Raw genomic sequence first — 19,703 nt, 5'->3', positions numbered from 1 at the left:
ACACTGTCCTGTATGTAGACACAGAACACAGCCTTATGTCCACACAGGCGGCAGAATGTCCCTGGCAGGTGGACGGGGCAGAGCAGTGTGAGCCCAGAGGGTCTCAGACGTTATGTCAGACTGCACAGACTCATAAAAAACTCATGTGGTGGAGAGCTCAGACACATGCGCAGAAGTCTCTGCCCAGTAATTAGTTTATTGAAGCAATAATACAATGAGAGATCCAGATATTTTATTCCTGTATCTTTCAAAGGTAATGTATGTGTTTATTCACTCGGCAGACAATTCTAAAAACACCACAGCCACACAGTGGCTGTGGTGGATCTTGGGCCTTGGTGCATATGATAACTGTAAGAAATAAAAATACTAAGTATGTAGTCTGTATCAGAGATTTTCTTCTTTCTTATTGGTATGTTTGGTCACCATGTTTATTTATTTATTTTTTTCCCTTGCATATACACTGAAGCCTAACCTTTCGGGCAAGCAACAATACTAATCCAAAAGTAAAAAATAAAAAAATAAAAAAAATAAAATAAAATCTTGACTCATATAACGTTAACATAAATGTTCTGGTTTATGAGTCTAAATAACACATAGTAACAATAACAGATGCTGGGCCACATGCCAGAAGGAGCATGTTACACAATGCTACTGTGATGCAAACTATTTTTAATGGGAGTCTCCTTGTTGGAGATGTGAGTGGGTGTGGTCACCTAAGACGTCACAGTTGTCATGGTGACACTTCAGCTGTCCACTCCTGTGTTTTCTTTCTTTGCCCTCTGTCATGTGTTCACCTCATGAACAGCCGGCACAGAACATGCTGTGCCAGGCTGTGCCAGGCTCAGTTCTAAATATGTCAGTTTGTATTGTCTGTACACTAGGCTTTCATTGTGCAAACTGTGGAGAGGTCTTGGTAGCAGCTTGGCAGAAGCTGAAGTACCTAGTTAAAATTCCTCCTCAGAGGCGCCAACTTGTAAGACAGATCCCCATTTTTGCACCTACTTTCTTAGCAACAAGACAAAGTAAAGCAACATTTGAAAGTCTTGAATGCATCAAAATACATCAAAATACAATGTATTCCAGTATTTCTAAAATGTATTGTCATAATCACAATAATAACCCAGTAACAACCACTTCATTTATAAAGTTTTAACAGTTAAGTTGTAACTATAGGAATAGCCTGTACCAATTAAAATGTAAATAATGGTTATTCAAGTACAAAAATACATTTAGCTATAACATAGAGAAAAGCCGAACCTCCATCTCTTTATTTATACCCCAAGACAGCAGGCTAAGATTTCTGGCACCAAAACACACGTCACGCTTGCTATTTCAGTCTGAAGTGCCACATAGCTTTGAGGTTGGGTGACAGCACTGAGGCATCATGGGGCCAAGGCACTTCCGCACACTCGCAACAGCTTTTACTTGACATTTCACACTGCTCTTCCTTTGTCCAGAACACAGTATAAATACATGCTTTTGGACATGAGGAGACTAATATGCATCTGTGTCAACCTTAGTCCGATTGGAGGGACCAGGCTGTCAAGCACATGGAGTGTTCTCAGAAGGGGCAAAAGGTGATAGGGAAGCCACAGTTGTTAACATGGGATTATAAATCCATATATAAGGTTGAGTCTAAATTTATTATATTCTAGCATATTTTGGAAGTTGTCATTGACCAATATAGATGACCCTTGGGTAAGCAGATAGTTAGCCATGACATATTACATGTAACATTGGTGGAGTAGAGGTACAACCTGACTTTGGCATGTCAGAGTTGCTGGTGTCAAATGTCCATAGGCCCAGCATGTTGTAAATCATCATACACTGAGTCTAAGTAAAACAAAATATCACCAACAATAAAACTACTGTAACAATAATGACACAATCTTAAGTGAAATCACATGTTTATTTACATGTTAATTACCAAGAAAAACAATTTAAGTTATATTTTCCTCAATTTATCACAGTCGTCACTTAAACATTTTATATATAATTATATTACAATTACAATATTATACAGTAAACACACCGTTTGTTGTGCTGTTAAATTCAGCAGGCAAATGTCAGTATTAAAGACATGACACGAGCATGCACCCCCACAGGGCTACATGCTTCAATCTAAACCACATGGAACATACGAAAAATAAAAACTGAATATCCATCATCATGAATGTGTGAACAAAGGTAATACAAGGTAAATATAAAGCCTGAATGGAGAATGTTGTTGGGGCATTGGCATGGCATTATGTAAAACAGTTCATACTGTCACTATTTACAGAAGGAGAGGTGAGTATCACATGATCACGGTCTCAGTGTGCAGAGAATAGGGCATGAAGTTCCGGTGTTTGAGTGCAGGACTTGGAGGCCTGGTCAGGGGACTGTGGGTCCTGGTGAGAGGGCTTGGCGGCCGGTACATTGGGCCGGATGGGGTACTGATTCTTGCAGAAGGGGTACAGCTGGCCCATCTGGACGGAGGCCTTTGATTGGCTGGTCGAGCTGGCCTTGAAAAGCTCTTAGGCTTTGCAGTGAGAACATCTGTGCTATCCTGGAATGAGAACAAAAACATTTGGAATAATTACTTTTTTGTAGATTCAGTCTAAAGACCTGAACAGGTCCAAGCATGACCTACCGGCTCAGTGTCTTGTCTGTATGTTGTGCCATTGGAGTATTCATGCTGTATGTCCAGCATGTCCAGTAGCTCGATGAGTCCTTCATCCCTGAGCCCAATTCTCTTCTTCACAGCCACTGGGGACCCGTTTACACCTGTGTGGTCCATTTTAAACTCCCCCTGGTGGACAGCTGTCCTCCTCGCTCTGTCTTTGTCTGTTCCGCTTTGAGCCCGGGGCCGAGGTTTGGGACTGCCCTGCACCTGTGCCCTGCGCTGAGACTGCTGTGGACTGGGTTGGCCTTTGGGGGCGCTGTAGCCTCCTCTCTGATCCTTGTGGTTCTGTCGCCCACAGTCTGTTGCTGGGGGTCTCTCTTGGCTGGTCTCTGCCTCTGCTGTCTGCACGTCACAATCAGCTTGGCATTTCTGTGTAGGCACACGTCCTGGCATCCGTCCCCCCAGAGCCTTGCGCTGACAGCTGGGGGTGGGACACTTTGGCTCTGTGGTCTGAGATGGAGGCGACACCACCCCGCTCTCAGTGAGCAGTTTGCCCTCATTTTCATGGAGCATGGCTCCAAACTTCCTCAGCACTGAGGGACTGCCCTTCATGTCTACAAGCCCACCTAGACCAAAGCACTTCCGCTCAAGAGCTGGAGATTCGACCGACCCACCTGGACGTGGTTGTGTTTCTCGCTGTTTAAAAGGGGGCTTTCCACCTCCATTTTCTTTATTTGTTAAACCTTCTTTGCTTTTCACCTGGGTCACACGATTCTTCTTGTTTTCATTCTCCACAAAACTTCCAAAAAACTGCTCTTGGCCATTTCTGGGGAAAAAAAAATAAAAAATTAATGATCTGAGGATGTAGTTTTACACATGTAACACATAGAATTAAATTGTTCGTTACCTTGCACTTCCAGTTCTGGTTTTGATGTCATCTTGGTATAAGGGCAGATCTGAGCTCACTTTGATTGTATCGCTGAAGTGCTGGAAAAAAAAAAAGAAATTGATGTTTTTCAACTTGCAACTTTAATTAAATGTTATGACAGTACAATTTGATCTTTTGACAAGTTTAAATAATGACGCATGACTAAGTCCACCTCATCTGACCCTTCATCACCACTCAATATAGTCCAACTATTCAAATATGGTGTACTTTAATGAGCAGCTCATCTGTCATTTTTACTTAGATCAGAAAACATTTGGCTGTATCGTCATAAAATCCAATGTCAGGAGTTAGGCAAGAGAAGTAAGTGAAAGTATGTGAACCCTGGCAGTACAGGCAGACCTGAAGGAACCAGCCCACTGTAATCAATATGCATCAGTGCATCAGCCCAGTGGCTCATGTCGCATACACAGGTCTGGTTTCCTCACCCACAAATGCCAACAGAATGATCCAACACGTACCACATGGCGCGCTCCATTGTTCTTCCGGCTTGCTGGCTTCCCCTGTCCCAAATAGTCCTGTAGTATGTCTCCAATCTCATGAATTCCATTGTTTTGACAGTAGCCATAGCCATTGTGGTGACTGTAGCCATTGCAGCTATTGGAATACTGTTGATGAGTCTTATCTGTTGCAAAAAGGCTGCCATTCCGTCCCAGTTCACAGTCTATTTCGCTGCTGTTCTTCTGGCTGTCACTGGTAACATCATTTGTGCCTCTTCTAGCCTGAACTTCAGTGTACAACTGTGAAAACACAATATAAAGATTTGAAACATGCCAATTTGAAACTGCCAATACCAATACCATATTTAACTGCTACATGTGTATTTCTTCTCTGTACAACCAAGTGCTTGCCATCATATCTGTTTATACTTCCTTTAGGATCAGATTTCAGATTTGTATCCATGTTACAGAGTGTGAGGGGCCGAGAGCCGAAGGGTAGTTCTGCTTGTCTTTCAGCGCATCACTGTTTAATTAGCTTGTTAACATTTGTCTGTATCACTGCTCCAACAAGGTCATAAGGTTGAGTCAGTTAGAGCACTGCCAACAGATTATTATGGAGCTTGGGACACACACTTTACTCTAATTAACACTGGTCTCCTGGGGTGATGAAACTTGCAACTATTATCATGTTATCACATGGACACAATATTTTTATTCCAGTGTTGTAAATAATGAGTTTGTTTGTTTTAGGCTTAGTATGTATTTGACAACATTTTGTAAAAAAGAAATAAATATCTTACCTCTTCAATCTTCCTCTGTATGTCCTGCAGCTGGTCTTCCCATTCTTGCATTTCTGAATCAAAATTGTCCATGAGCTCTGGCCTCTCCTGTCCCCATCCGCTGTGCTCCAGCCCTCGCTCTAGATCAATGGCTGCCATGACGCAGGGCCACACGACACCTCGGGGGCCTTTCTAAAATGCCAATTTCCCCTTTCTCCTGTTGCACTGAGCTGTCAGGGGTCACTGTAGGTTTGCCAGTCGGGGGTGAGGGGATCAATGACCTGGAAACTCTATATTGACAAAAAAGTGACAGAAAAGAGAAGTTTGGTAACCAGAAATATTCAAATATATTTCTAATAAACCATTTCTAGTAAGAATCAGCTTAAATGTCTATAACTAAATAACCAACACAAGCTTTCAAGAAGCCCTTGTATATTATCCCACTCACCATAATCAATAGACACGTAAGCCCACCTATGTGGCACGTGTCAACCCTCTGTATGACAGCATCCCTGTTTAGACTCCTGGCCAGTTTGACCTTCCGCCTCTTTCAGACCAGAGGAAGAAAATATCCTAAGCATGCACTGTGGTGGCCATTTATTTGGAACCTGACCCAAAACTGCACACATGGTGTAAGGCTCAGGGCATGCACCTTTCCACATATTTTGCCTCTGACTGTTCAACAAATATCAAGACATAAAATACACGTGCACCATGCATTTTTCAACATTTCTACATAACCCCCATTGTTAAGTAGAAATGTTTAATTAGGCCAAATACTCACTTTAAATTAAAGATACCAGACTGTTGTCTCCAAAACTACATGTGTCCCCAACTTTCAACTGCCTGATTGCCTGTCACTGAATGATGGGTAATGGTGCTCGAATGTACTAGAGACCACCTCCCACCTGTGATGCAAGACCTGAGATATTAATAATCTTGTAACTATGCATAGTAAACCCAGCACAAGAAGAGAGAGGGGCGGAACTTATGACAGGCAACACAAGAGTCTATGGCGCATTCAATAAATAAAACTAATTATATTGACCACGATATGTGAAAATGAAAATAAATAGTATATCCAGGTAATGGTTAAGCAAAAAAAATGCAAAAGTTTCTCAGCTGTTCCAAAAGCATCATCACTATTATCACTGTTTATATTACATTTTTTAGAGGCTATAATCTACAATTGATAATACACAACTCAAAATTACTCAAATCACCTGTTCCATTGCAGTCATTAATAACTGAATAATAATAAATAACTGACATAGCACTGTTCTTACCTGGCTCTGTGTATTATTCTATTAGGCTCCGCAGTGATAAATCCCCAGTTGCATTTTCCACATCACACACTTTGCTCTCTCCACCTGATAAGCTTGCCCAGTGGTCAAACTGTCAACTCCCCTCTGTCGTGTTTCCCCTCGGTTTTTCCTCCTTCTTGTTACGTAAAACCCCGCGGACTGGATTTAAAGGGGCCCCAGCCTCCACATGTCCAAGTTATGTTCGTTGCGCAAAAGAGGTAAACAGCTCTCTGATCCAGCTGGGTGCCCTGTCTTTATACCCGCACCTCACTGTTTACGTGGGCGCGCCAGTGGAGCCGGTGTCAAATGTCATAATGTCAAATTTATTCGAGCATTTGAAGTCTCGATGGGACAACTGTCGTCACCACCATCCTGGCTATAATTACTGGGCTGCACGGAGAGAGGGAAAGTGTTTACATGGATGTTACAGCTGCTGCCTTCGCTTGGCCAATCAGCTTCACTGTTGCTACTCCACATTCAGACACATGGGCAGATTTTGTCCTGTGACAAACTAAGGCCACAAATCACTTTTCCAAAGGACTGTGAGGAGGGAGTGACACCGTGAGTCACTGTGTGTCACACACTTTAATAACTACTATCAAACCCAATCACAAAAGTGTTGTGTTTAGCTTGAATAGTATAGCCCACATCACTCTTACAGAGAAACAAACAAATGTATCATTATGCAGACGATAGGATAAATAACCTGAAGAATTACATATTTATATTTGACGAGGTGAAGTGTCCGGAAGAAATCCACACCAACGACTGTTCTTGACTCATCCTCAGCACAGTTGCTTCTGTTCATCTTTCCCACCATCAATTACTGCACATAATCAAAAGCCTACTGAGAAATGCATGGCGTTCGGACTAGATCTGACATTTGGCAAAGGACGTGATCTTTAGAATTCCTTCCAGTTGAAAGTCCAGGGATCATTGTCATAATGTGCACCTGTTGTGTTCCTTAACACATGACAGCACAGTCCCTAAGCAGTTTAGAGGAAGGATTAGGAAACCCCTCTCTTTACCTTTGAGGACAGCAGCAGGATGGCACATAGCAGAAAGTCCTGCAAAAGAGGGCCATAACAAACATGTAAATAGCGACATTAAGCAGAAAGGTTAGACAGGGTTGGAAAGATTATTGGGCTCACTTGTTGATTTGTGACCTAAGGCTCAATTTAAACACTTGAATTAGATTTAATGACCTGGGGTCGTCTGAGGTTTTTTACTGCTCACAGTATGTTGGCTACAGTAGATATTGGTCATCATGTCATCACTAGAGATGAAGACATAGATTTAGTAGGCCTTAGGAACAGAGCCAGGAATAGCAAAGTGATCAGAATACTGAATAATGCACACCTAGGTGTCAGCCTGGCACCATAGCAGTATGTATCCAACCCTATTTCAGCAAGTGTTGGAGCAAGTGTTAGAACTAGTGTCATCACATTACAAACATTTTTGATTGCAATACTATGGTAAAATCTTGATGCTCTATACTAATTTTGATACCACAATAATAAAAATACCATATTTAGGACAAATTTCAATTAAAGGTCCTATATTACACAAAATTGATTCTTGCAAGCTTTACAAGAGTCATGTTAGAATGCTGTTACCTCAACAATAACATACCTGAGTTGTGTTTTGTTTCAGTCACACATGTTTGGGTAATCCTTTATGCCTGTCAACATCTCCAAAGCTCAAAATGCTCTGCTCCACCTTGTGATGCCATGAAGCAGTTAGCAGTTACATTTTACCTTTACTTTAGTAGAGATGGGTAATTCCAGGGTTGAAATTATCCAAATGATTCTAGTGAAGGCATATGAAGTTTAAAAACACAGTGGGGCATTTCCTGCTTTATCACATGACATCCCAAAGTGGAGTGTTTTCTGTTTAAATAAGTCTAAATAAAAGATTTGTTTGTTAAACATATATGAATGAAACAAAACATGTGTGAAGGACAACTCCAGGTATATGTTTTGATGAGGAAAGAATATCATAGGTCATAGATCAGAAAATAGCATATGGGCCCTTTAAAAAAAAAATCATATCATCAATGAATATTGTCATTTGGTCTTATTCTTCTTTTCACACTAGCTCTAATATTGATTATCTGAGCATTAATTATTTTGACAACCTAGTTGGGACAATGATTGGCATATCTCTGAGAAACTATATAGAAAAAAACAACAAGAAATGTATCTAAAACCTTTTATTTTTTATATCTGATTTCAGCACAAATAAAGCAGCAGTTTATTGCCAGTGAAAGATCAACAAAGTAACTCACCTTGTTAAGTTCAAGCTGGTCAGATGTGGATATTTTTGAGCCCCATACTGTCAAATATATTTGTAGTTTCGTCATATGCAGAGATTTTCCTGAGTTTTTTTTGTAACCTTATCAAAACATAATGTGGCAGGAGGGATAATAAACAACAGCTAAACCAAAAAACAAACATACATGGAATGGTGTAAATAAAAAAGGGAAGTGTGTTACAGGACAAAGAATAGAGTGAAGAGAAAGACTAGCTTAAAGATGGTGGCGTAAGACAAGGAGGAGAAGAGGACAAGAATGAGGATGAGCAAAATAATGGGCTGGAACATCTGGGTGAAGACAATAATGACAAAATAATGATGGGTGAATGGGGAAGGGTAAAACAGAATTAGTGCTCTGGTGGTAAAATACGTGCAAACATGTACATTCAGTCCCATTGGAATTATATTATAAGTGTATACATGGCATGGCAACTTAAAAAAATATGTGGAAAAAATGTATTACTAATTTGTGTTTCTGAATATAAATTGAGTGTAAAGTCTTTCGACAAAGCAGAGATTTTCTAGTTCTTGTCACTCACTGAATGCTCCATTCTGTGAGTGATTTTTCAGTTATATATTTTGATTTTGATTGCATGCTTCATTTTCTGCTGTTCTGAAGTGTAATATATTATCTTAGAATATTTATTTGTTTCAAATACAAAAAAAATATTATTGAACCATATAATTCCAAGGGGACTATTCAGACTTTCTTTCTTTCTTACCGACAGTGGTTCATCTGCCTCTCTGTCCTCCAGCCGGGGCACTTCCAGTCTGTCTATAAAGCTTTGCAGTTCCTTCCTGAAGGCCTTCATTTGTGCATTAATACGATAAAGCAGCTCATGTTCCCTAATCCTGCTACCATCATCCTCTGCTCCTTCCTCCCCTCCTCTTCCAAACATCAGATCTCCATTAGACACGTAAACTCTCGTCTCAGAAATTATAGTAGCCGTATCTGCTATAAGTCGGTCTATGGTCCGCACCAGTCTCTCCGCTTCAACTCGAATGTCAATCATCTGCTGTCTTTCTCGCAGACTGCAACGTCCACCAGGTAGAAAGCGGGACAGAGCAGACGGTGAAGCAGCAGCTCCCTCTGGTCCGGTGGGGGTGTAAAGACCCCGTGTTGGTGTCAAGCATCTACTACTACTTCCATTGTTCCTGACCTCATCAGAATCACTCTCTCCTCCCACAGGCCCCTCACGTTTGCGGTGAGGTGGGAGGAGCCTGGAGGAAGTGGAGTCTTCATCACTTTCGCGTCGGCCACTAGTGGCACCGCCTGCATCACTCTCTGCATCGCTGTCCCTTGGGCTGGGGCGTAGGGAGAGGTGGGAAGCAAGATCATAACGCTGCATGTTGGAGAGGAGCACGCGGTTTTCATACTGCAACTGCATAACCTGGAGAAAGAGAGGGAGGCACAAAGAAAGAAAATAATGCTTAAGATAAGTTATATTCCAAACAAAACATTGCATATTTCATGCATACTGGCACTTCCAATAGATAGGCCACACTGACTAAATACATCTGATTTGACGTTATTGCCTTTTCCCTTATAGACTTAACCATAAAGCCTTTTATCAAGTAGTAAAAAGTACTACTGCTCCAAGAAAAGAGGCATAGTGGGATTAAACTACGCTAAAAGTGCAATTTCTTCAAAATGTTACTATTAACGTAACTGAGTAATGAAATTTGCTGCTATCAAAGTCCATTGCAAGACATATACTATTTCAATTTTAATTGCGATGGCGATGGAGAACTGGCTTCAAGCTAAGGCAAAGCTTGAAATATTTGTTTACAGTGAATCTACTAATACTGTACAATACTGTTACAAACCTTGCCGCTGAGGTCGTTGATCTGTAGCCTCGCTGCCTTCAGCTCCTCCTGCAGTGCCTCTGTCTTTGCTGCGTCTATCCCTGTGCCTCCTGTACCTGCCCCATGCCGAGCCCCTCCCTCGTGGGTCCCGGCCTTGAACTTTAGCTTGTTGAGTTCTGCAGTCACTCTCTGGTTCTGCTCCTCAGCATCTGCTAGGTTCCTCCTGAGCAGCTCCGCCTCATCCTCCACTAACTGCAGCTGCTGCCGAAGCTCTGTCAGGTCGTCCCCGATGCCTCTGCCCGCGCCCATGCCCCCCATCACCCCGCACCCAGAGCTCCCTGTCCCCTCTCCCTCACCACGCAGGTCATCCAGCTCTGCTCTCAGGCCACGATTTTCCACCTAATGGAGAGAGAAAAAGAAAAATGACATTGTAACATTTAATCATTTCTACTTCTCCATTACGTTTCTGGCTATCTTTCAAAATTATGATGTTACTTTGCCTAGAACGCTCCACAGTATGGCATTTATCTATCCTATCTCCATGGAGACAAGCAGATAATGCCACTGGGCCAAGTTACAGGTCAGATCAGTGGAGAGGCAAGGTCTTGGTAAAAATGCATGTTTTATCAAGGCATTTATTTCACAGCAAAACATGGCATTTAATAACGCTGCAGAGCATTCCAGGCAAGAAATAACATCTTCAGCAGATGATTGATCCTCCACTAGAAAAGTTACATAGTGCACACATATTTACTTAGGTATTTCATCACTGTGGGAAACTTTTGTAGTTCAAAATTATACATTCAAAGTGATTGGTACTTTGTAGATAGAAATAGTACTGGAAACAGAGGACATCACAGTATATTCACTCTGTATCCTCTTACCTCTAATTCCACTATTTTCCTTCCGAGAATATTGGCCTCTTCTTCCACCAAACGGAGGCGGAGTTTGAGCTCTGACTCGCGGGTGGTGGGTGGACCCCCGGCTTCTCCTTTGGGATGAGTGCTGTCCAGTTCACCATAGAAAGAGCGATACTTCTGTAGCTCCTGCTCTAAACGGTCCTTCTCTTTGTCGATCTTGGCTGCCTTCTTCCTCATAAGCACGGCCTCCTCTTTGATTAAAGCTAATTGGCACTTCAGGTCCTCATTGTCCTCCTGTGAAAAAGCAGATTTGCTAAGTCAAATTACAAGCAATTTAAGGCTGTATTTGTAGTTACAACATCTTCATCTTGCTTGTTTTATGTGGGAGAAGAAACAAGGGTATATGAACAGACCCGCTTCTCTCCAAAGTTATTTTATTAACAAAGTCAAACTATAACTGAATGCAAAATCTAAGGAATTAGCATTTATAAATATAACTTTTTAAAGCTTAAACTCCAGCTTTGTGACCAATGTAATAATTGGGCTTATAGTTACTGTTCCTTTAGCTCTTAAATTCAGAAATGTTGAAATATGTCATTCCCAGGAAAAGTTATTTTGTGCCCAAGCATATGTCTTGTGACCAAGAGGATGTTTAACTCAACTAATACTCAAGTAATTGCTGGGGCTTTCCAAACATGTCCTTTAATTAAAACAAATTTCTCTGCTCAAAGAATTACTTAATATATCTCATAGCTAGGCGTCTGCTGTGTATTCATGTATTCCATTAAAATACATAACTCTTTTCCAAGCATCTATGTTTTACAAAACTTTTCACCTCAGTTGGTGTTTTCTTGTCAGGTTTCTGGATGTCCTTACTGCCTCTTCTCTTCTGATATTGCAAAAAAAAAAGTTTACTATTCAGCATTGCATTGTAAAACATTGTTCAGTGCAGCAACTGTTTGGAGCATTAGACATAGCGAACATATACTGTACCTCTTTGGTTTTATCCAGCTCATTTTGCAGAGCTTGTTTGGCCACTTCTACTTCTATCAGTTTCTGCCTCAGTTTTTCATTCTCGTCTTCGGTCTTTGTGCGTTTCTCCTCCACCTTCTCAAGCTCATGATGCAATCTCACAGACACATCCTTAGCTACCTGTAATTATTGTAGTGTTAATTAATACAAGACCATTTGAAAACACAGTATAAAGTGAATAATATTTTCTTCTGTACTTTGAGGTCTTGCTCCAGGCTCCTGAGCAGCTCTTCATCGACTTCTCCTGTCTGGGCATATCGTAGCCTCTTCCTCTCTGCTTTTCTCAGCCGGTACTGCAGAATTCTGCAGTTTTTATTTGCCCTCTCCAGTTCTCGCCTCATCTCCTGCAGCTGACATGTGTCTTCCTCGTAGAAAGTGTCACGCATCTCATCCATCTCTGCCCTCATCTCCTCTATTTCACACTATGGATAGAAATCAACACCTTTTTATATCAAAACTAAATATACTGATTTATAATGATAAAAACTATGTCAATTTGTAATCAATCTAAACTTATACTACAATTACAATGTAGCAATTGTTCTTCTTTATTTTATCTGGCAGAAAAATCCTGTCTGTTTCACTTCCTTCAATTTATGACTAATCAATAACAGTGTGATCAATATCCAGTCTGTTGTCTGTGATGGCCATGCAATTTGTCTGGAGATTCAAGGCTTGTTTTAATAGTTTAATGCTTGAATTGCGTCCATGGTAAAGAAAAATGCACTAATAGGAACATCTGACAAGAGTAATGCATGTTTGTTGCAATGGCCACCATCTGCACCATCGCCCCAATCCTGCCTGAGGCCTATAAAATGACTATTCCTGTCTATAAAGACTTTACAGCATGTGACAAACCATGGGAAAGTAATGCAAAAACCCATCGTCAAGCTGACAAACCTTGAGATCGTCGTTTTCATCCAGTAGCCTCTCCATCTCGTCGAGAAAGGCCTGGTCTTGCTGTGTCACGGACCCCGCCTCTGTAGCTTCAGCAGCCGCCTGTTTTTCCGCCATCGTCGCCTCCTCATCCGCTCCTAGCTCCGTTTTGGTCTGCATTTATGCGCTTTTACCCCAACTTGATCTTATATGCACGTGCAAATGTTGGCTTATAATTTCAGCTTGTAAGCATCCTCCCCTCCACAAATCTTGTCCAGCTCTGCAGCCCACAACGCGACGCTTCTTCTTCTTCTTCGCCTGCCGGGTTTCTCTCTAACACCGGTTACAGACCAGTAGTAACGGGCCGTGGATGCACAAACCCCATGTAAACTCACAGCTAAAGCCGCGGTGGTCGTAACTTCTCGCGGTGCTGCACTTGGGGGCTCCCGGGTGACAGCAGCATCCGCCTGTTTGCGCTGAACACACCAGCATCAGCACCATCCGCCCGAGCAGCTGCCCCTCCGCCGCGGCTCTCCGGCGCCCTCTCCCGGCCCTCAGTGCACCTGCAGCTCATCTTATTGGCCCCCCTCCCTGGAGCTACTGTGCAGTGATCTGCCACATACCCTACAGAAGTTTGCATTGTTTGCTCTAACAATGCTTTTAATTTGCTGACAGTGTAGGAGACTAGCATTATCTTAACAATGCTTGATAATGTTCAGAAATTAGACCAGTGAGATACAGCTTAGTTTCAGTGTGTGCACATCCTAGTTATAGTGATGGTAATTGCATTGTAGTTGTAGTGTAAATAATCAAAAGAAACATGTAGAATTGCAACTCGAGTCATGTTTTATGCCCAGCAGGGGATGCTCTTTACCCACTTAAGAAGTTGATTACTGTAGGTCATTGGTCTGTGCTGGGGCCAGTAAAATGCTGACTGTTTCAACTGTGTGAAGCCAGTCATATAATTGCTAATGAGATGAGTGAATGACAGGAGAGTTTGTAGGGCTTAACCGTGCAAACCCTTCACCCTGTAACACACATAAGCTCCTAGAGCCTGTTGTGGAGAAGGTGAGCACTGCTGTCAAAACCACTATATTAATAAGTGATATCTATAGACTAAACCCATGTCTGCCATGCATTATTCACATTTCCTATAACAGGCCACAGAGAGCTGTGCTAAACGCCTTTGATAAGAAAGCCTTCGACACACTGCAATCCTCTTAGACCTTGGCTTAGATCCTTCTGTGTCCCCAGGAGGACAAATACACATCCAATCTATCATTCACATCCACAGCCTTGTACCTCCTCCCACATGAGCAGAGACAGGTGGTGGGCCTCTGGGATAAGAAGTGGTAAAGTAGTGCTGGGATGAGCAGGAAAAGTATTTAAGAAGAGCTAACCACAGGAGAAAAATTGGAATAGAGATCCATCTGATATGTAACAAGCAATGGGTGCAGCAGTTCACTGCACGCTTGGTTCAATACCAGCTGCAGCACTGAGAACTGAAGAAGATTTACTGACGACAAAGGCCTTGTAACTGTTTTTTCTTGCCACATTTTATCTCAGCCAAAACTTTGGACCATAATGTGACACAAAGATATATTTAATACATGAGGTTCACTGCAGAGTTTGGGAACTACAGCTATATGTGCAAGTGCATATCTGATTAACAGCAGCTCTTCTAGTGACCTGGTTTCCAGGGTAACTCATGGAGTGACGTTGAAATAAGCTCTTTTGAAGCTAAAGCCAATTTGCTCCAAAGATTAGGGCAGATCTGTCTGGACAGGGCAAAGACAGTGGCTACCTCCACTGCTCTCACACCTGAAACAGCCCTCTCCCACCCATAGAGGTCCTCAAACACAAACACATCCACACATTGTGGGGTGCTGCCATTGTTTTTATTGTGTCACATGTGTAGAGAGAAGCTGTGCTTCCATCTGACACACAACTAATTCCTTTATACAAGATCTTGATGAGGGATAGGTCTCGTTTTGCTGGCATTACTGGCATTTAGACACTTGAGTAAGTTTATAGTGTTCGGCTACAATGCACAGCAAAATGATGAGGAAGCATTTTATAGTATTACAATCAAACCCCAATTTAACAGAAGTACTAAAAGAGACTACAGTTCTCTTTTCCGCAAAATTCTTAACAAATAAACACAAACAAAAAAGCAGATGTAAATGCAGCACAATTAAGTCAAATAGAGCAGTCCATGACATTGAAGATATGTAAATTGAATTACATGTGGTATGTTCAATATATTAGAGAGTTGATGGCAGTGAGCATTGAAGATTTTTTTATATTTGGGTTACAAAAAGATCCCTTTGGTACAGCATTTGCCAAAAGGTAAATAGTATGCCATAAAACTCCAGTGTACTAAAAAATAAATTTAATAAAGTTGAGACAAGTTGATCTGTTTATGAAATGTAGATGAACATTGAATGCTTGGTTGATGTGTCAGGTGAAACTTTTGGTCCTATTTTGATCCAAAGCAGAGTTGGACACAGCAGCATCATGCCTACAAGTTCAGCATTTACCTTCATTGAATTAAAAATCAAGTTATCAAGCGCAGCATCTCTCCTCCAGATCCCATTCACACCATTACAAACACACTGCTACCACTCACCCTTTAAGTTGGTCACAGACCACATCGTACAAGTACAGACGTGATATAAGGTTAAATTATCCTCTTCTTCCCACCCTCCTCTGTTACCTTGATGTTAAAATGGAGCATGTAGCATAATATTTATTCCCGTTTGGTTCTTGCTTTCTTTTGCTTTTTCCCATTCACTTCCATCTCTTCCACTTTGCTGTGACCGTTAGTTACCACTGAGTTGCCGTTGGCCACATGCTTGCCTCCCCTATGTGAAGGTTTGCCCCGGTAAGCGTGGTAGTAGAAATTAGCAAACAGGATGATGAAGGTTACAGCATAGGCAATCAATGCCCACTGCATCCAGTTTGGGAATGGACAGCCTGTATACAGCGAGTGCCCTGCATGGCCAATAGTCACGTGAAACTGGATCTGAAGAAGACAAATTAGAAACATTAAACACATAAACAAGGCAAAGAAAGACTACTACATTTTACACAACAAACTAATGTAGTAATAACATTTATATAACACTGGCCCAATATTTACCATCTGAATAATGGTCAGATATTTTTTCCACCAAAGGTACTTCTGCATGTGAGGTCCCAAAGCTGCAAGGCCGTAGTATCCGTACATTAGGACATGGATGGACGAGTTGATGGTTGCACCAAAGAAGGCTGAAGATCAAATCAACATTAGAAATACATAATTAAAAATAATAAATAAATATACTAAAATTAAAAAGGATAAAATTCTGTTACTGCTCACCCTGTCCTCCGGGGACCCATTTAATGCCAATCCACCACAAGATGAACATAGTGCAGTGATGGTAGACATGTAGAAAGCTTACTTGGTTGAACTTTTTCCTCAAAATGAAAAATACAGTGTCCAGAAACTCCACTCCTTTAGAAATGTAGTACCACCAAAGAGCTGAGGCTATCTGCAGGAAAAGAGGATAGTTCATTGGTTACAATGTCTGCTTGTATTCTTGTAATAATTGGTAACTGGTGAAAAAAATGCAATACAAATGAGTAGATACTAAAGCTAGCATAAAAACTGCTACTATCAAAAGTATCAAAACATATAGATATTACAAAATTTGACTCCCTGAATAGTTTATGATTATTGATCTATATAAGAAGACCACCATCTACTATAATTTTGTGTTGAAAAGGACATTGTATTGTACAAAAAAGAAGTAAGTACATTTCATGTATGGTGCCATCACTGCATTTTTGTTACAAGAAAATCTTCATTGTTTTGTCTCTATTTGCCTTACATTCTATCCATATTTGATATTTGGCAGTGCAGAGGCATACAAAAAAATTGTTGTGTTTCACAGTGGAGAGACCATTCATTTACACCTCCCCACAGTCTTGGCCCCGCCCAATTTGTCTTTTAACTTTTAATCTGACAATAATAAACAAAAAACAAATGACTGTAGAACATGGTTTAGTTCATACCCTGACTTCATTGACATCATTGGAGTAATTGACAGGCTGACAGAGGTAGCTGTATTTGGCTGCTCTTGAACCTAGTAGGAGCTGTTGACAAATAAACATTAAATAAATGCAAAGCATTTATGAGCATTTTCCTGTAGTAGAGATATGTTAACACAGACCTCTTTGGCGATATAGAAGTTCAGGACCACCATGCTGAAGTTGTAGACTATGAGGGTCTTTCTGAGCGTGTACGGCTGGCGATCCTGCATGAATCTGGGGCCAGCCCACAAGAAGAGCAGGTACAGGCAGCTAATTGCCAAAGTGGGAAAGGGGGACCCCATCATAGGCCAGTTCTCCACCCTCTTGTCTGGAGAAAAAAAAAAATGTATTAATAATAATAATGTGTAAAAAATGTGCTAAGGAAACTCCTAAGAGAGAACTCACCTGCTATAGTAAGGCTCCATTTGTAAAATTCTACACTGTCGTTTATAAAATGTGTAACAACCTCCATTGCTGCCATTGCTCTTGTTTACACTATAGGAAAGGAAAACAGGAGAAAGTAAGCTTCAATTAAAGATACATGGCATCATCTGATTAATTCGACTAGTAAAACTGTTTGTTGCACTATCATATTCCACATTTGCATTTTATAGTTTAAATGAACCTGTTACTGTTGCAAGTACATATAGAATATGGGGTTCTGCAGTTTCACATACAAAACATTTTATAAAGATTCAGAAACAGATTTTACATAAAATTATAGATATTGTGGTCATTTGTTACCACGTAGCTGATTAACCCAGAGCACTCATTAAAACTTTATAGTCTATGAGAAAAATGAATGGGAAATGGACTTTTGGAACCAGAGGCGGGGGTCACTTTTGAGCTCCATTACAGTCTACAACACAACAACACAAAACACTCATCTACAGGCGCACTGTTAGCTGACACCACTGCCTGTTATTAATCTATAATTAATCCCATGATCAACTCGCTGTCCTTTCAATTATTAAGAGCCCTGTGCAGAGTAACCACTTTCTGCAGAACAGGCCACATGACATAGTGCAAATATAGTGCATTAAGGCACAGCAGCCCTGTTTGGTTAGGATCTATAGTTGTGCGAGAAAACAGGGGGTGGACCGATTAGCCGGGGTTGTGCGCACAAAAAGACCGGGGTGCATGTGTCAGCGGGTTTCTCTCGCGTCGCTCAAGAGGCTTAAATTCAATTGATCAACGAGCTTAGACGCAGACCTAAGTAGAAATGCCCACCGACCCGCGAACCCGTTCTGATGCTTATCTCAACATGTGGCACATTGAAGCTTTACTGCTGGGTGATAATTGTAACAACAGGTCTATGAAAAATAGTAACTTTATAGTTACACTGTACCAACAGTTTGGATGAAACTGCATCTGTTTATTCGTAATTGTGCCAATAACAGGTGCGCAGCTCAAACGCTGCAAGAGGATAACGCGAGATTAGCTGAAAAAACTGAAACAGCCCTCCTAGTCACGAGAGGGGACAAATTGATTTCTATTAACAAAGAACCAGCGTTTTCCTGGAATGATTTCGATAGTCCATCTCTGAAAAGGCGCACATGGTAAACGTTACACCGGCACTGATGAAATTATGAAGCTACTTACGGTCTAGAATTTTACGGGCGTGCAATGACATCCGGTGCAATTAGGCGCCCAACTCCTTTGAGTAACTGCTCGTCAGCTGCCTCTTGTGTATCAGACCAGACCGTTGCAACTCACCGGTCCCCCTTTGACAACAATACCAACTTTGGGAAGAAAAATTAACAAGGCAGAAAAAATATAGACTACGATTGACTAATTAGGCTTTAGGTCTGTTCACCGACGGCTGCTCAGTCGCATCATCTTGCAGTCTACAGACACTGAGATGCAGGATGGGTGTGTGCGCATGCGCGCAGACGCTCTCTGTGTCCTGCGTGTGCGCTGTAGAGGAGCGGGGAACATATGGCTCACGGCTTTGTCCGCCGTGAAGACATCTGTTGAGCGAAGGTGTTTAATGTAATTCAATGTAACGACATCTATAATGTTCTCCATAGCCTATATTGACTATCCAAAGCTATGCATATTAGCCTGTAGGCTACAATATCTAGGCCTATACAATGAAGTTATTAAGAATTTATGACCAGTCAACCTTATCATGTCAATTTTCTTGCAAAAATATGACACAAGATGGCGCCTTCGAGCCGTAATAAAGTAGACTAGACCAGAGGCTTTACAAGTTTACATCTCATACATTTGACAAGCTTTATATCCTGTGATTGAACAGATTCCAAGGAAAGCCTATCTGGTTTAAAAAAAAAAAAAAAAGAAAAGAAAAAAAAAAAGGACCATCATTATTAACTGCTATTGGACTAGTAGACTGTTAGTGAGGTGTTAGCTGCTTAAGTACTTTGATTTACATATTTATTGACTTTTTTTTTTTTTATCCATATGAAGGTTTTGAATTTCATGTTACTAATCTTACTAATTCCATCTTACTAATGTACGTCTTTCTGTTTTAGAGAATATGAAGGAAGTGTACAGATCCCCTTTTTGACCAGACAGCCTCCCCATGTGGACAACCACGGTCAGTGCATGATTTGGTGAGTTTCAGTGAACCTGGTCGTCACTCATTTACTGCAAAGCCACCTGTGGAAATGTTTACACTTCAAGTTTGTTATCTGTGTGGTCTCTA

General features: G+C 41.2%; 3 protein-coding genes across 4 annotated transcripts; all 3 read right to left on the bottom strand.

Moving 5' to 3' along the window:
* Positions 1 to 1,890: 1,890 nt before the first annotated feature.
* On the bottom strand, positions 1,891 to 6,364 carry LOC117393013 (uncharacterized). Of its 2 annotated transcripts, none has more exons than XM_033991182.2 (6): positions 6,057 to 6,364; positions 4,792 to 5,060; positions 4,013 to 4,291; positions 3,513 to 3,592; positions 2,633 to 3,431; positions 1,891 to 2,548 (listed from the first exon to the last, which is right to left on the bottom strand). In XM_033991182.2, exons 2-6 carry the CDS (start codon positions 4,927 to 4,929, stop codon positions 2,297 to 2,299), a joined length of 1,548 nt encoding a protein of 515 aa, XP_033847073.1. In that variant the 5' UTR covers positions 4,930 to 5,060; positions 6,057 to 6,364; the 3' UTR covers positions 1,891 to 2,296. The 2 variants fall into 2 exon arrangements, with proteins under 2 accessions (XP_033847073.1, XP_055088291.1); XM_055232316.1 differs by lacking the exon at positions 6,057 to 6,364 and adding an exon at positions 5,555 to 5,776.
* Positions 6,365 to 7,005: 641 nt separating this feature from the next.
* On the bottom strand, positions 7,006 to 13,160 carry soga3b (SOGA family member 3b). The gene is made up of 9 exons (XM_033991180.2): positions 12,986 to 13,160; positions 12,283 to 12,507; positions 12,047 to 12,205; positions 11,889 to 11,942; positions 11,078 to 11,347; positions 10,215 to 10,592; positions 9,110 to 9,778; positions 8,362 to 8,675; positions 7,006 to 7,141 (listed from the first exon to the last, which is right to left on the bottom strand). The coding sequence occupies exons 1-8, from the start codon at positions 13,139 to 13,141 to the stop codon at positions 8,565 to 8,567; spliced, it is 2,022 nt and encodes a 673-aa protein (XP_033847071.1). The 5' UTR covers positions 13,142 to 13,160; the 3' UTR covers positions 7,006 to 7,141; positions 8,362 to 8,564.
* Positions 13,161 to 14,837: 1,677 nt separating this feature from the next.
* On the bottom strand, positions 14,838 to 18,884 carry elovl4b (ELOVL fatty acid elongase 4b). Its single transcript, XM_033991261.2, has 7 exons — positions 18,638 to 18,884; positions 17,441 to 17,530; positions 17,176 to 17,363; positions 17,018 to 17,098; positions 16,323 to 16,494; positions 16,104 to 16,231; positions 14,838 to 15,986 (listed from the first exon to the last, which is right to left on the bottom strand). The coding sequence occupies exons 2-7, from the start codon at positions 17,514 to 17,516 to the stop codon at positions 15,711 to 15,713; spliced, it is 921 nt and encodes a 306-aa protein (XP_033847152.1). The 5' UTR covers positions 17,517 to 17,530; positions 18,638 to 18,884; the 3' UTR covers positions 14,838 to 15,710.
* Between the last annotated feature and the right edge of the window lie 819 nt (positions 18,885 to 19,703).

Source organism: Periophthalmus magnuspinnatus, chromosome 24, assembly GCF_009829125.3.
Source record: "Periophthalmus magnuspinnatus isolate fPerMag1 chromosome 24, fPerMag1.2.pri, whole genome shotgun sequence".
Lineage (NCBI taxonomy): Eukaryota > Metazoa > Chordata > Actinopteri > Gobiiformes > Gobiidae > Periophthalmus > Periophthalmus magnuspinnatus.
Note: the sequence above shows the minus strand (reverse complement) of the source record. Positions and strands in the feature narration are given on the sequence as shown.